Source organism: Equus przewalskii, chromosome 15 (genome assembly GCF_037783145.1).
Source record: "Equus przewalskii isolate Varuska chromosome 15, EquPr2, whole genome shotgun sequence".
In the NCBI taxonomy this organism is placed as follows: Eukaryota; Metazoa; Chordata; class Mammalia; order Perissodactyla; family Equidae; genus Equus; species Equus przewalskii.
Window position 1 is genome coordinate 58,928,638 of NC_091845.1, and position 17,067 is coordinate 58,945,704.

The following is a 17,067-nucleotide window of genomic DNA, read 5'->3' on the forward strand; positions in this document are numbered from 1 at the left end:
AGCTCAAGAGATTTTCAATCATTCACCTAATTCTAAAAAGAATCCAACGCAGCAGAGTTTACAGCCACGCGTTTGTTTTTGAACGTTTGTTGCACCTTCCCCTGGGGTGTTTCATCCACACCTATATCCACACCTATCTAGGAAGGCCAGACAATCTGCGAGGAGAAGCTGTAGGACTGTTTTATTTAGGAGAAAGGGGGTGGTTGGTTGGACTTATACGGGTTTTCCCCACCTTCCTGGCTGGATCAATCGAGGCTGGCTCTGGGGCGCGGAGGAACTCGGCTTTCTAAGACGCGTCGGCCCGCACAGGCCAGCACCGGCTGGCCCACCCCTCCTGGCGGGACCCCCAGCTCCTCCCGACCAGCCCTCCCACCCTACTCCCAACCCTGCTCCCGGCCCTGATCACCAGACGCCCCACCAGTCCTGGCCAAACTTCCCCCGACCCAGATAACCTAGCACCTTGCCCCTTCTGGCCGAAGCCCCCGGGCCTTGACAACCAAGCCCCTGACCCTCCTGGTCGAAACACCCGACCTTCCCATCAGCCCCAGACCGCCCAGACGAGGCTCCTGCCCCTCCCCAATGAGCTCCCGCCCCTCCGCCCCTCCCTGCCACCTCCCCCCTCACCCCCGCCGTCCCTCCCGGCCGAGCCCCCCGCCCCTCCCTGCCGAGGCCCCAGCCCCTTTCTGCCGAGCGCCTCCGCTCACTATCCCCCGCCCCTCCCGAACAAGCTCCCTCCCGGCAGAGCCTCCGACCCCTCTCTGCCCAGTGCCCCCCACCCCTCCCGAACAGGGCCCCTCCCAGCCGAGCCCGCCGCCCCTGGCGCAGAACCCCCCCGCCCTCGCGGCCCACGGCGGCGGCGGCGGCGGCGCGCTGAGGCGCCTGCTCAGTGCGGGACGCGGCGCGCTGGGGGCGGCGACGGCGGCGGGCGCTCAAGCATGGCGGCAGCGGCGCTCGGCAGCTCTTCGGGCTCCGCGTCGCCCGCCGTGGCCGAGCTCTGCCAGAACACCCCGGAGACCTTCCTGGAGGCCTCCAAGCTGTTGCTCACCTACGCGGACAACATCCTCAGGTACGGGGCTGCAGGGTGGCGCGGGGGTCCCGGGGCGCGGCGCCGGCTCGGCCGGGGTTGGGGGCGCCCGACCCGAGCCCCTGAGGGCGGTGAGGCCAGGAGGGACGGGGCCCTGGGCCTGGCTCCGGCTCAGTATCCGAGCCCGCCGGCCAGGCCCCACACCCGCCCGAGAAGAGGAAGTTTCTTTGCACTTGGGCCTCGGCACCTGATGGGGTGCTCAGGCGTGAGCTGGAGGTCCCGGGATGGGGCAGGGCGGTGGGGGGGCGTGCCCCAGGGCCTGGCCTCTGAGCCTGGTCTTTAACTGTCCTGCTTGTCGGGACATAGACGGTCACAGCCCGCTGTTCCCACGGCGTGGATTTTACCCTACAGGGTGCTTTCAGTTTCTACATGCTTGTCAGAAGTTAGTCCCTGACAAAGTGTTTACTTCCCAACCGGTTTGTGAACACCTTAATACTAAGTATATTACTGAAGTGATGGGTTTTTACATGTTTATGATATTTTTCTGCCCATTTTTGTTGATTGAAACATTGTTAACCATATTAAAGTTGAAATTTTCATATTAATATCTAGATTCTACTTTGCAAAATGACCCTTTAAGGATTAGTGCAGATCACCTTGGATAAGAGTAATTTATTTTATTCTGTGAGCAACAGTACGCTACTAGATCTCTAAGGGGCCATACAGATTTTGGGAATAAGGAGACAAGTTTGATTATTCATTTTGAATCATTACCACTTCAACTTTGGGTCAAATGATGTGGTGTCGGAAGGAGGGACATGATGTGTGGGGGAGGGAAATGGAACCGAGGTTAAAGGAGCTCCAGGTGCCAGGTACTTTATTGGTGTTACCTCATTTATCAGGTCACCGTGACAGTCTAGGCTCTCTGTTCCCCCTCAGCCCCTTGGTATACTTGTCATGTAAGCGGTCTGGATATTGGCTTGAAGTCTAAAAGGAAACTCCTCTCAGTTTCAGGTTCCAGATTTCATGTGACCTAATTTTAGAGGCATTAGTTACCAGTGCAGTGTTTTAACCTATGGCGGTTATAATGTCTTCATATAGGTAACGTTAATGATTTTACAAGTAAATTGAAGGAAAAACATTGAGCCCTTATTATGCACCAGATGTTATGAAGGATGCAGCATGTGCACTGTACACAGCTACACAATTGTGACCTATGTGGGACCGCCTTCCTCCTCTGTGACACCTCAACTCACCCTCTCTACTCTGAGAGGTCTGACAGCTCTTTAGAGCACAAGGATGCCAGTGGACTCTGCAGGAGTGAATGAACTTGTAGGCTGGGACGTCACACCTGGAAAGCAGCCAAACTATTTAAACCCCACTTCAGAAAAGGGAAGTCATCTTGTAATAAGGATTCACTTTTGCTTTCAATCCGGTGAGACCAAAAATGCTAAGATCAAGGTGTTTTGAGGAAGCAAATCATTTGCGTGCAAGTATTGACTTGGCATCATAATCATCATTATGAATGTTTGCCAAACTCATAGAAGAAGCTTGACATGCTGTCAGTTCATGTTATGTTTGTGGTCTTAAAAAGTTTTTATCTAAAAAGGGATTTAGGAGTCTGGAGCTCATATAATTGGAGGTGGTATGAAAAACTACCTTTTTTAGTTTGTTTTACTAATAGTATTAGTCCTTGCCCTCATATTAGAATTCAAACTCCTTCAGGCTAAAGGGGGAAATAAAACTACCTTTTCTTTACTTTCCAAGTTCAGCCACATGTTAACCTCTTAGCAGAAAAGCTCCAGGTCTCATCTTGCCACGCTACATTACAGATATGCTAATCTAACTTATTTGAGAGTAGAGGAAACCGAGATTTTCAGTTCCTTTTGCTGTTTTGGGAAATCCATTAGCATTAGAGATAAGGGACTATGTAAGGGATGTTGTCTTGATAGCCCTTGCTCCTACCTCAGGCTCTGATAATAGTATTTTATAGAATGAATGCTGAAATGAAAATTTCAATAGCAGTTTTTTGGGTTTTTTTCACAGCAACTCTTGTCACTACACACAAGTGAAAATACTACTTCGGGTTAAGTTTTAAATTTATGCTTCGGATGATGTTTATCCTATTACCCAACTAAGAGTCATAAAGCTAATGAAATTACAGAATAAAATATATGCTAATTTGCATGCACAATATGCTATGCGTTTGAACTTTTTACCTTTTTTTTTAGTTCACTGAGTTCTAGATAAAGATGTGCTGTCCTCAATATTATCTACTTTCTCAAAAATCGGTAATAGTTTCACTGGCATTCCACTTGGATTCCTTAAATAATTTGCTCCATTCGTTCTTACAAAACATACTTGATTTTCCACTAATTTCCTTTGGAAACTATGCACAGTTATTGGTTACGAACCGTCCTGGGTATGATTGGGAAGAACCAAGAATGGAAAGTGGTTTCTTCCTTCAAAGAAAATAAATATGTCTGGGAGAAAGAAACAGGTACAGAAAATAGCCAGAGCATAAAATCTGGAGAACAATTCAGACACTGTTTAAGCACTTATACATTTATGTGAGCGGATAGCAGAGGGACCTAACGTGGAACAGTTTTGAGAACAGAGATTTGATGAGATAGGACCAGTTGATGGAGTAGCAGAGAACATATATTTGATGTGATAGGCAAAGGAAAGTGATTGTACTTTCTTACTTTCTAGACTCAAAGAGAAGCGTAATGAAAGAGTTTCATGTAGAATAATGGTGTAAGAAGACACAAGGCATGGATTTCATTTGTGAAGCTATTGTAGTAATCATAAGCATAACTGCGGATAGAATGGAGAGAGAAGTATTATAGGCAGGGATTGGCAATTCTAGATGACTAAATGCAAGGAATAGAATTGGTAATGGGAGGAGACAAAATAACCGAAATAACTTCAGATTTCTAGTCTAGGTTACTGTTGACACTTGAAGAAATTGAGAGAGCATAGTTAATTGAGGATCGGTGGGTTTGTTGGCATCTTGTATGGTGGATAGTAGGTAAGCTTTGTAATCAGACCAGTGGGTTTAAACCCCAGTCAACTGTCTCCTAAGAGTGTGATGATAGGCAACTTCTGTAAACTCTCTGGGCTTCAGTCTCCTCTTTTTAAGAGGAAAGAAAAATATCTTGTTATAGGATTGTTGCAAAAGATAGGAACAAATAAAGGATCTGGCACCTACGTTAATCTATTGTGTCTGTCACCCGGAATACGTGTACATTACCCTTATCGTCAGCTACAGAGCATGGTAGGGCCAGAGATGGTTCTAAAGGCAGAGAGATGTTTTTGAAAAATTTACGTGTATCTCAGAATAACAGATTTTTCAGAAGGACAAGAAATAATTTTAAAAATGAGCCACAGACCAACTTTTGTGATTAGTAATAAAAATACAAGAGTATTTGATGTACTCATGCACTGCGTTTCCATTTATGTGAACCCTTTCTGAGATTATGCATTCTAAAGAGGAGGAGGGCTAGTAAATGGTCAGATATATTTAATTCTCAGCGTTTCTGAAATTCTTTTTTTCTTAAAGATTGCCACCTGAGCTAACGTCTGTTGCCAGTCTTTTTTTCTTCTTCTCCCCAGAGCTGCCCCGTACATAGTTGTATAGTCTAGTTGTAAGTCCTTGTGGTTGTGCTCTGAAATTCTGAAATAAAAACATTTTAGTTTTTTTTTTTTTCTGAGATGCTATGACCTCAGTCGGAGGCCTATGGTTAACGTGTTTTAAAATCTTAGAAATATGGTAGATTATGACTTTTTAGGTGAAAAGCATGACTTTTTCCTACCATTCAATTGTAAAAACAAAGACTAATTTCCCGTAAGTTAAACATTTTGGTAGATACCTGGGGTTAAGAGAACTCAGAAGACACCAAAACATCTTCAAAGTGATGGTTGCAGGAAATTTTACTGCCCTTTCAAGACCTCATTTGTTCAACATCATCAGTCAAAACCAAAAAAAAAAACCTCAAGTGAAGGTGCAAAATAATTGCTAACAAACAAGATAAATATTACAAGTTGCAGAAATAGTTACTGGTCAGCAGAGGTAGGAGAAAACACATCAAAGAGTTATAGCAAAAAATATTTGAGGAAAGTCTGCAGAGAAAAATAGATTAATGGAAGAAGAAGGTCAAGCAAAAATAAGGCTGGTCCTTAGGGATACTTTAGACACTGCAGGCTAAGGAGGGTGGTAATAAACTCAAGGATCGTGGACACACTGGAATGATGCTGTAATCCTGAAGATGGAGAAGGGGTTTGTATGGCACTTTTCCAAGGGTAGGAAATGGGATCTGATGGATTTGAGGTCTGATGGCCCAGTGGCCAAGTTCTCTAAGCCTTTGAGGGTTTCAGGGCCTGACTTTTGGCATCAGTTTACACTCAAGACTGGCTCGTCTGCTCAGCATATTTAAAAAGAGGAAGATAGGATTTGGGTAACTGGACATTACTGTCATTTTTTGGTTTTTGTTTGCAATATGCTTTTAGTGAGCGAAACAGATAAATGATATGTGAGGTCTATAAATGTTGTAAAAAGAAAATTGGTCACTAGAAACTAAAAAGGAAAATCTAAACTATACAAAGCCTATAGCAAAGGTTTATATCAAGTTACTTTGAAACATATATCAAAATAATAAGCTATATCAGTACAACTAATGTAAATTTTATAAGAATTTTTAAACAGTGGTGAAAGAGAAAAGAAAAACTAGAAAATTAAACCCGGTGAAAGACTTTGGTAATATACAAATCTGGAAGCTGTTGGGAAAAAATAGATTAAAATAGCTCAAGCAGTTTTGCACCGGTAGGATAGATCATTGTGGTGGTATTAATGTGTTTGTTACTCTGTGGAATGTAAGTGTCATGAAAAGATGCCTCATTTATCTATACTTAGCTTGGATAGATGTAGGATTATTTTGTAGTTTAATATTTTTTTGTTTAAGTGGTAAGAAGGGGAGGCACTCTTATGATATAGTGTAGTGTGGAAGCCAGGGATGCTAAACGTTTTGCTGTGCCTAGGGCAGCCCCCCACAACAAAGGCCTGTAATGTCGGTAATGCCGGGGTTGAGAAACCCTGATCTGACACACAGAATAAAAGAGTAGAGCATATATTTTTCTTTGTGTTTCTCAACTATCTGTGATTCTCAAATGACCTTTGGTAAAGAATAGTGTTTTTGTTTTTAATTTCCAATTCTTTGTGGACCTATAACTTTTGTAAAATACAATGAAAATTTGGTTGCAATATCAAATTGCTATAAAAATTACTGAATACTTTCAATTTCTGCAGTTTTTGTGAATAGGTAGCAAAGAGTATGTAGATTGGCACAAATCTCTGGACATTTTGAGTAACGCTTGTAAAGCTTTTGTCTCAGAATATTCCGTAAGAAACTTTTATAATTTTTGAAATTAAGGAAAGGAGTTTTAAATAGACTCATTTATGACAGTTTGGCAACAGAGTTGATTGATGGAAAAAGAAATGTGAAATTTGTTTAAACTTCCACAGTTAAAAGCCTTTTTTTGTTTTGTTTTGTTTTTGTATCACAATGTCTAGAGAACATGTATAGTTAGGACAAAGTTGGTTAATCACTTGCTAGCATTTGCTCCCTGCCCCATTCCATACCCCAGGCAGATGGCCTCAGCACTTCTTCCTATGGGTCCCTGACACAGCCTCAGAATTCTTCTTAGTGCTAATGGAAGCCACTGCCATTTCAAGGGAGTTGGTATCAGATACGAAACCTTCTACTTATCATCCTAAATTATGTTCTGAAGGTCTTTTGAGTATACTATTGTGTTTATCTTACTTAACCTTGTATTTTCTTTCTGATTTTTTTTTTTTTTTTTCCTTTTTCTCCCCAAAGCCCCCCGGTACATAGTTGTGTATTCTTCGTTGTGGGTCCTTCTAGTTGTGGCATGTGGGACGCTGCCTCAGCGTGGTCTGATGAGCAGTGCCATGTCCACGCCCAGGATTCGAACTAACGAAACACTGGGCCGCCTGCAGCGGAGCGCGCGAACTTAACCACTCGGTCACGGGGCCAGCCCCTCTTTCTGATTTTTTTTAACAGCTTTTCTGATTGATCAAGGTTATTAAAAATCTGAAATCAAAGGTTTTCATGTACTGGTCATCCCATGAATACTATTCAAAATCTTAATCACGGTAAAAAAAATTCATGTCTTCATTTTATTTTGGTACCATACTTGCGGTGACAAAAATATATCTTGAACTGAAGCAGAAGTTACAGTAAAAACAAGTGTTTGTCTAGGGAAGAAAGAAAATCAAGTGACTATAAAGGTGTGCCTAGCTTCATGTTTGTCAGGAGTAAAGTCTTTGAGGAACTGTGATCCATTTTAATATAGCTTCTTAGTTTCTTTTATTCATTCACTTCACAAATATTTGTTAACCACCATCTATGCATCAGGCACCATTCTTGATGATTGAGATCCATCAGAACAAAACAGGCCAAACCTTCTGCACCCTTTCTGGAGCTTACATGGATTTTTTTCTTAGCAACCTAAAAACTCATACAGGTATTTGGCTTTAACAGCACAGAATTAAAATGTCACATGGATTTCCCTCTGGCAGCATTAATAATATCAGCTGCAAAGTTAAACAGTGAGGTTGTGGTAAATGTATACTGAGGTAAGCATCACAGAATCAGGCTGCTTCACAGACTGTGCTTCCTGTTACTTTACGGTTGGGATCCATACTACCTTGTAGAGTACAGCCAGTGTAAGATGTGAAAAGGAATGCAAAAACATTGTGAAAAATATAAATTGTTATATATAACCAAACCTCTTTTTTTAATCAGAAACCCTAATGATGAAAAATATAGATCTATCCGGATTGGAAACACAGCATTTTCTACTAGACTCTTGCCCGTCAGAGGAGCTGTTGAATGTTTATTTGAAATGGGCTTTGAAGAGGTAAGTATGTTCAAGGGTTTCTTCTTCCCAATTCATGTACAAAGTATACAAAATTATGGTGTTAATGGATAATTATCTAAATATGATAATTTTTTAATTAATCGATCATTTTGGAAAACTGTGGAACTAATTATTTCTTCACATATTAGACATTTAAAAGTCATAGTAAATATACTTTAAAACCACAGTAAAATACTACTCTCCCACTGGGTAACTTCTTTCTAACAAGTAAGACATGCAACCCAAGGACCAAATTGTGACTCACTTTAGCAAAAATCTGATTTGTGAGCACACCTGAATAGGGTCCAGCCACCTGTCTCCAGTAAGAAATGAAAAGAGTAAACACAGAAAAGCTGAGTTTAGTTGCCACATATAAGGGTTTTCTTCTGTGGCAGGGGAGAATGATCTCAGTGGGTCTTTTTGTTTTTTGGTTAAAAGAAAAGGTTGGTATTTCCATCTTCTGGAGTCTCGTGGCATAGTTTAATTTTATGACACAATGAAAGTAGTTATCAATATTGTGAATTTTCTTTATGGGTATAAGCTTAACCATTTTTAGTGTATAGAATATTGAAAGAAGTTGGACCAGGTTGTGGAGACTCGATAGGCAGTAGCGGTCAGAATTGGCAAGGCTGTAGAAGTTGTTAAAGAGATAGGCTAAGTTGCTCTAGGACTTATTTTCCTTCCTGCCTCTCTGCTTCTCTCCCCAGATTCTGTTCCAGGCCCTGGGGATATAGTAGTGAACTAGGTAGATATAGATCCCGTGTCACATGGAGCTTGCATCCTAATAGGTTACACAGACAGTAGACATGAAAACAAAGACGAGTGCAAAGAAGAAAATAAAGCATGGTAATACAATAAAAAGCAACTGTAGTGACGGGCAGCTGTGTAAGAATGAGTGGTCAAGGAATGCCTCTGAGGAGATAATATTTGAGCTGGAACCTGAGTAACAAGAAGCAGTTCAGGTACCTGAAAGCTCTCAGGTAAGAGTTTTCATGTAGAAGGATTCGCATGTGCAAAGGACATCTAGCAGGAGTAGCACAGAAAGTAGCTACAGAGGCAGGCAGAGGCAAGGGCATGAGTTTTTGAGGACTGTGATAAAGACTTGGATCTTATTCTAAGTGAGATGGGAAGCCATTGGAAGGGGAATGGAAGAATATTTTTAAAGATTACTCTAGCAGTTGTAAAGAGGATATTCTGGATGTTCTGGGATGGGGCAAGGGAAAGCAGGGAGACCTGTTGGAAAGCTTATTATATTAGTCTCAATGAGAAAGGGTAGCGGTTTGTGTAAGTTCCATGAGGGCAGGGATTTTTGCCTATTGTTCTCAGCTTCTGGAATTGTGCTGGTGCATTTAGGCATTAAATACAAACGTGTTGAATTAAAGTCTGTTTGCAGTGGAGACGGAGGAGAAGTTCAGGGATCCAAAATTTCTTTTTGAAGCAGTATACTGGACTTGCTGATGAGTTGGTTGTGGAGTATAAAGGAAAGAAAAGAATCAGGGGTGACTTCTAGTTTTGATTTGAGCAACTAAGTGGATGGGAGTCCTATTAATTGAGAATGAGAACTCTTGGAGAGTAACAAGTGTCAAGATAAATCACTACCTGTCTTTTGGATAATTTTCACTGGTATACTGTTAAATATTCAAGTAGAGGTGTCAGGTAGGCAGTTGGATATATGAGTCTATATCTCAAAAGGAGAGGTCAGGCTGAAGGTATAAATTATGGTGTTGTCTGCTTGTAGTCATGGACATCTGATATAGAGACTTTAAACTATAGAGGGGAAAAATTGAGAGCATTGCTGATTTTGTTCAAGGAAATGCAGATGTTTGAGAGTCAAATGGCAGGAAAATTGAGTAAATGACAACTGGAGACTGTACTAATTTCTCATTGTTGAAGTGTCACAGATTCAGTGGAATCAGATTTGTCTTTCAGTCAGCAAATATTCGAGTGCCAGATAGGGTGACCAACCATGCCAGTTTGCCTGGGATTGGCCTGGTTTTAGCATGGAAAGTCCCACGTCCCAGAAAACCCCTCAGTCTCAGGCAGACCTGAAAGTAACAAGAAAACAAGCCAGATTGAGACTTGCGGTAGTATATGACACAAATGGAGTCACAATTTCAGAAAAAATTAACATGTTTTGATAAGAGTAATTTATACTTAAAGTTCTGGTTGGCTTTGAATGTCACACCTCAGGACCTGTCTGAAGTAAAGGTTTTATCATTGTGGCTAAGTTGCAGGAGACACTAATGGAGCTGAAACTAAACTCTGCCGCCAAAAGGAAACTTGGTAGCCTTTGAGATGAAGTAGGAATCTAAGACCTATCCCAAAATTTTCAACTGTGTATTAAACTCCTGGATGCTTTTGGGCCCACTTGTCTCTGAGGCTGTATTCTCTTTTATCAAAATTCTGAGAAGGAGGTTGAGAAAGACTGGGATCCAAGTAGATATGTCACCCATCAGGCTAGTTTAGTAGAGTGGTTCTCACCAGGAGCCATACCCACCCTCCATCTATACCCCCACCCCCGTCCTGAGGGTGGGGCATTGGAGAAGGGCAGTTTTGATTATCTTGGTGACTGGAAGATATAACCAGCATTAGTGGGCAGGGGCCAGGTTTGCTTAATGTCGCAATGAGAATTGCCTCAGCAAAAATCCATTGAGAAACATAGGTTTGTTAAATACTAGATTTCTCATCGAGTTCTGAAATGTTACTGTATCTAGTACATTAAGCCTGTAACTTTGTCCTTTTATGAAAATACAGTGCTGTTGATTAAAATTTTGGTACAGACTCTTTGACCATAGTCGTATTCTTTTAGGACTGGTCCTGAAAAGGTGGAAGGGAGCAAGGCATGAGCAGCATCTCTGTCTTACCAGGGCCCTCTCTGAGGGGTGGACTGAGGCATAGATCCAGATACCTGTCATGCTATTTTTCCTTCTCTGTCCATGGTGTCATCTACCTTTCTCAGTGCTCCACTAGCAGTATGAGATCAGAAGCTTCCATAGTTGATTTTAAACCAGATGTCTGGTTTTTCTTCCCAGACTCATCCTAGATATAAGGTGGTTCCTTCTAATGTTGGAAAAGTCATCGTGTTCTGATTTGTGCCAATCATCATAACTGTAGAAATGTTCTGGTTTTGCCCAACCCGTCCAACTATTTGCACAAGCTTGTGGTCTTGGGTCTCTGTTCAGTGTAAGATGGAGTCAATGATAGCCTAACAGTTAAGGTCATGCAGTTTGAATCCTTGCTCTGGCAATTCTGTAGCATCAGGCAAGTTATTTAACTTCTCCGAGCCTTATTTTCATATAAAAAGTGAAGATAAACCTAATACGTACCTTTGAGGATGGTTGTGAGAGTTACATAAGATACTGTATGTAAAATGCTTAGCACAGTACCTAGAACACATATAAACATAATAAGTAGTAGTAGTCTTTTTTTGCAGCTATTATGGGTAATATATGGAGCTTGCTGGCTTCTTCCAGCTTTTTTAAAAAGATTCATATGGAATTGATTTTCATGCTATTAATGAGTAATGTTTTGGTCAGTTGATGCCTGTAGGTCTGCCGTCACCAGGAAGTAAGGTCATTCTCAATTGTGGAGTTTAATTTAAATAGTCACAATCTACAAGTCTGTCTGCTGCACATTGTAACAACTGTTTTATCTCATTTGCAGTTAGTGGAATTTACTGTTTTAACATTCTTGCTTCTCAACATCTTGAAACTTGGTTGAATATATTTTCATTTCACTTTTTTCTTGCTTTGTACTTGGCTCCCTATTTTACATGGTGAGCCTTATTGTAATGTTTATTGTATCTCAAAGCACTCTGATTATATTATTGGTATTCATTAAATGAATCACTACATAAAGAATTGGATTTTTACTGTTTGATTTTTTGTTTTGTTTGGATCACCTTTGTATTACTGTTAACAAGACGTAGTTTTCAATTGACCATCAAGGTACACTTTTATTATCTTGGGGGAGAAGTGGTGGATCCCATATATAGACTTCTAATCATGTAACTATTCTTTACAGACTTGTGTTGAGAAAATTCAAAGGTTGTTATATAACTTCTTATCGTTTTTATGTGACCAGTGATCATTTTGTATGGCTGTATCTCTAGTTTCGTTATTATTTCATAGGGAATTTCATAGAGAATAGTAGTATCGTATACTATTGCAGAGAAGATAGGAATATCATTTGTGCAATTCTTATATGGCTTTCTATCTTATTATTCCTAAAAGATAAAATATTTTATTAAAGGTCCTTTGAAATAGGGTAGGCATTATATGCTAACAGGAGACGAATTTTCTTTAATTTTCTGGTTTATGTTAGGCATTACTTTTGACTGTATAAAAAAAGTGCCATAGTGGTAAGAAAACAGAATGATTGTAAAGATACGGTGTATTCTATAGTGTTGGCTTCCTTTTATATATATATATATAAGAATGACTGTCAGTATAAAGCAAAGGTTAAAATTTTTTCTGATTTTATAAATTCCAGGGAGAAACACATCTTATCTTTCCTAAAAAAGCTTCAGTGGAGCAGCTGCAAAAAATCCGTGACCTGATTGCCATAGAGAGAAGTAGCAGATTAGATGGATCAAATAAGAGCCACAAAGTAGAATTACCTCAGCAGCCTGCAGCCAGTATCCAGCTTCCTACAACGCAGTCTTCAAATCCTAATGGGTTAACCCAGCGTGCAGGGAACGGTGAAGGGCAGTCAGCAAATCCACCGTCTGCTCCCATGGTAATGTTGGAATTAAACCTTCCTTAACTGTTCCTTTCAACGTATTGAAGGAGCGAAAGCTCTGAAGTATGTTATGGTTTATTCCTGAATTTATGCCCCAGTTATTCTTGGTTCTTATAATTCAAATACATTTAAATTTTCTCAGCTCTTTATAAAATGTCAAATTTGTAACAAAAGGGAAAATGGCTATCTTTTATTTATACTTTTAAATCTTAACTTGCGGCTTATTGCTTCTGAGGCAGCCTAAGTATCTGTTGCATTAGTACTTAGGTCAGTTATACAAATTAGCATATGTCTTTAACCTAAAACAAAGTAGTGGACTTGCGGGGCAAAGGTATGGCCATTAAATAAGATTTCCTCTACTGCATTGACACTTCTGATCTGAATTTTACCTGCTGCCATTAACCATGGGGATTATTAATTCCAACAACCTAACTGTTAACAATACCTCAATTTAATAAAAAATCAGCTTCTTTAAGGTAAATAATGATGCATTAATTTACTGTTAGTGGTGCGAGCAAATTAGTAAAGTTTTGTTATTAGCATATACAGATATATACTTCTGAAGAATTGAAATCAAACTTTTGATGTCTTATAGGCATTCTTGGTACACCTACATGATCTCATTTAATAGGAAATTATCATGTTTACAAAAGTCCCTTTTGATAAAGGTCCTTAAGTATTCTTCTCCTAAATTTTCACTGTCAGAAAAGTTTTTGTAATTTTTCTGTAGTGGTTTTATCAGTAGCCAGCTTAGACGTATGTCTTCGTTTTAATTTTGGTAAAACACCTTGTCACTGCCCTCCGTGCAGCAGAACTTTATATAGAGTCAGTTTTTAAATCTACTCTTAATTTTCTGCAGCTGAGTAATTCCAGAGCCTTGAACCTTACCTCGCTGGTAGTCAAATAATGGGCAGTCATTCCTCTGCGTAGGCTGCGAAGGCCCAAAGCTTGTCTTTAAAAACTTAAGAATAGAGATGATAGGGGCTGTCAGGGGAAGAGTCAGAGAGTTACTGTCCTTTTATATAATTGTTGTTGAGTGGTTTCTAAACGTTTTTCGTGGAGGATTAACTCTTCTAGAATATATTCCTTTGTGCCTCAGATTGACTTAGGTTAACTTTTAAGTCTTTAAAATATTTTTTTCCTCTCATTAGCTTCATAGCTAATGTCTATTTGTAATAATAAATGCAGCTAGTGTTTATGAATGCTTCTGAGAAACTGTTACTGGATACTGTTGGATCAACTAGTAGTGATGCTAAGTAGCTGTGGGCATCAGATGAGATAGCATCTATGAAAGCTTTGGAAGCTGTAAAGGGCTTATTAAGTGTTTACGCTTGGTAATAATAGTTCTTCCTGTAAAGTGTCTGAGCTGCTTCATTCAGTACAAAGTTATCACACATTAACAGAAAAGTGAGACTACTGAATTTTAATGTGACAGAATACTAACCCGAGTCAGTCTGTTCCTTAGAACAGTGGTGTCCACCCTTTTGATGGTACATCTTACCAGTAATAAAATGTTAAGTACGTGACCCAATAAGTGTCTATTAACTTATAAATTATATGCTTTTATACTGATATGTACCTTATACAATAATCATGTGAAAAATCAAAGGGTGAAGTAAAAGGTAGATCTAAGATACACTCCAGTGGATTCTTGTGTGCCCCTCTCTTGAGCATGTGCATTCCATCTTGGAATACCTGAGGTCTTCATCAGTTTTGCAGTTAAGGTTGATACAGAAGCATATTTAATCTCTTCCTTGGTTTTTACCACCTTTTTGTATCCTTTTTCTATTTAAAGTGTTAGAATATATCTTTTGAGATTCCCTACTTTATCGTTTGTTGAATCTCAGTTTTACAGTGTAAAATGCACAGTATTAACCAGCCTTGTAGAAAGACATATAATGCATGAAAACATTTTATTTTACAAAATAGCTCTTTCCTGAACTAAGTAGTATTTTCTTAGTGTTCTGGCTTAGGAAGTCCATTCACATTTTCTGAGTCTTCTTTAACTTCTTTCCTTTTTTTGATTCTTACTCTGGCAATTCCGATATAGTTTAAGGTATTTAAGATTGTTAATCACCAGAAAGCATCTGTATACTACACTAAAAACAAAATATCATTTTATTGCCAAAGCACATTTAGAGTTTAGAAGAAAATAAACTGTCTTTCTCAAAGACATATGCTCTTAGTAGGCTAGTGTATGTCAACTCTTATTTCTGTAGTCCTTGGGACAAAGTATCTTTTCTGTGTTCTTTAGGAGATTCGGGAGAAATTAGAATGAATCTTGTTTTTTATAGCTAACTCTTGGTTATCCATGGATCACTAGAATATACCTTTTTTTTTGGTGAGCAACACTGGCTCTGAGCTAACGTCTGTAGCCAGTCTTCCTCTTCTGTATCCGTCTTTCTCTATTTTGTATGTGGGCTGCTACCGCAGCATGGCTTGATAAGTGGTGCATAGGTCTGCGGCCAGGATCTGAACCCGCAAACCCCAGGCCACCTAAGCGGGGCACACAGACTTAACCCCTATGCCACTGGGCTGGCCCCTGGAATACACATTTTTAAAAAGTATTTTGTGATTTAAGTTTTTATCACCACTAGTTGCTATACTTGAGAATTTGACGGTTATGTCTTCCTGCCTTGTCTGTTTTGAGTGGGTATACTAATTGAGAATTAAAATGGACCAAAGTCAAGCAGCAGGAGAGAGATTAAAAAAGCATTTAACCTTTGTATAAAGTAGACAAATCCTGAGCACTGGTGAGCTTCATAACTATTATAATATTTTTTGGTTAAAACAATCTTAAGGGCCGGCCCCTTGGCTGAGTGGTTAATTCGTGCGCTCTGCTTCAGCAGCCCAGGGTTTTGCTGGTTCAGATCCTGGGCATGGACATGGCACCGCTTATCGGGCCATGCTGAGGCAGCATCCCACATGTCACAACTAGAGGCACTCACAACTAGAATATACAACTGTGTACTGGGGGGCTTTGGGGAGAAGAAGAAGAAAGAAAGAAAAAAAAGAAGATTGGCAACAGATTTTAGCTTAGGTGCCAATCTTTAAAAAAAACAAAAACAAAACTATATCAAGAAAAATTTTGAAATAGACAAGGTGATAGTCACTGATGTTGACGCTTGCCGTTTGCTTTTCCTTCAAGATATAAAGCACTGAAACGTATTGGTTCTCAATAAGTGATCTTTGTTAGAAACTTATTTTGCTGCCTTTTCTGCTTATTTTATCTAAATGGAATTGTACAATATGTAGTCTTTTGCTTCTCGCTTCTTTTATTTTGTGTGTTTTTGAAATTTATCCATATTATAGGATGTATCAGTATTTTACTCCTTTTTATTGCTGAATCGTATTACCTGATAGGCATTTGGGTTGTTTCCCATGTTTGCCTATTCTGAATAATGCTGCTATGAACGTTCACATATACAAGGCTCTGTGTGGACATATGTTTTCATTTCTCTTGAGTAGATTCCTAGGAGTGGAACCACTGGGTTGTATGGTAAGTTTATCTTTAATGTTTTAAGAAATTGCCAAGCTGTTTTCCAAAGTTGCTGCACCATTTGATATTCTCACCAGCCATGTGTGAAGGTTCCAATTTCTTGGTATCCTTACCCACACTCATTATTGTCTCTTATAGTATAGCCATTTTAGTAGATGTTAATTAAGTAGTATCTCATTGTGGCTTTAATTTGTATTTCCCTAATGACCCAACTGATTTTTAAATTTTCTGGTTATACATGCTGAGTTTTTAGTGTTCCTAGAGAAATAACTTCCTGATAACTCTTTATATTTTTTATACCCTTTGCCTTCTGAAAGCAGATTTGAAACAGCAAAGAGAGTTTTTCAAAGACATAGAACCTCAGAATGTAAGATGCATTATATTTCCAATTTTGCAACTTGATCTAGGTGATTCTGAAGTATGATTTGCTTAAAATAAGCAGTCAGCAGTTATTACACAGCTAGTCTAAATGTATGCTTTTATTTGGTACATGACTACTTTTAGAATGTGTATGAAATTGTTAAGAACTTTTCATCAACTTTTTTATCACTCTAGAAATTATTGCCCATTGTGTATCTGGGTATGTATGTATGTATTTAAAAGTGTTATCATTTGAGATTATTTCATTGCAATTATAAAGATAATATAGTAGTGTTAAATAATGATAAATAATAAAATGAGTTACTTACTTTTTAAACTAATTTAATCTCATAAAACAACCTTAGTCTGGATTTATATGTGATGTTTATAAGAGAAAAAATATCCTATATGGATGTAAGATTTAAATGTCTAGTTTCTTGTTCATGAACCTACCATTCTTAAAGATGAAATATACCTACAAACTTTTCAATAGGAGATTACTTAA

General features: G+C 39.4%; 1 protein-coding gene across 3 annotated transcripts in view; it reads left to right on the forward strand.

Moving 5' to 3' along the window:
* Positions 1 to 672: 672 nt before the first annotated feature.
* Positions 673 to 17,067, forward strand: part of NGLY1 (N-glycanase 1) — a 56,582-nt gene continuing 40,187 nt past the window's right edge. Inside the window, exons 1-3 of one of the 3 annotated variants that reach the window (XM_070577438.1) lie at positions 673 to 1,066; positions 7,849 to 7,963; positions 12,455 to 12,700. In XM_070577438.1, the coding sequence (XP_070433539.1) occupies positions 936 to 1,066; positions 7,849 to 7,963; positions 12,455 to 12,700 (492 nt within the window). In that variant the 5' untranslated portion in view covers positions 673 to 935. The remainder of the gene's footprint in view (positions 1,067 to 7,848; positions 7,964 to 12,454; positions 12,701 to 17,067) is intronic. The other 2 variants (XM_070577440.1, XM_070577439.1) reach the window with 2 other exon arrangements.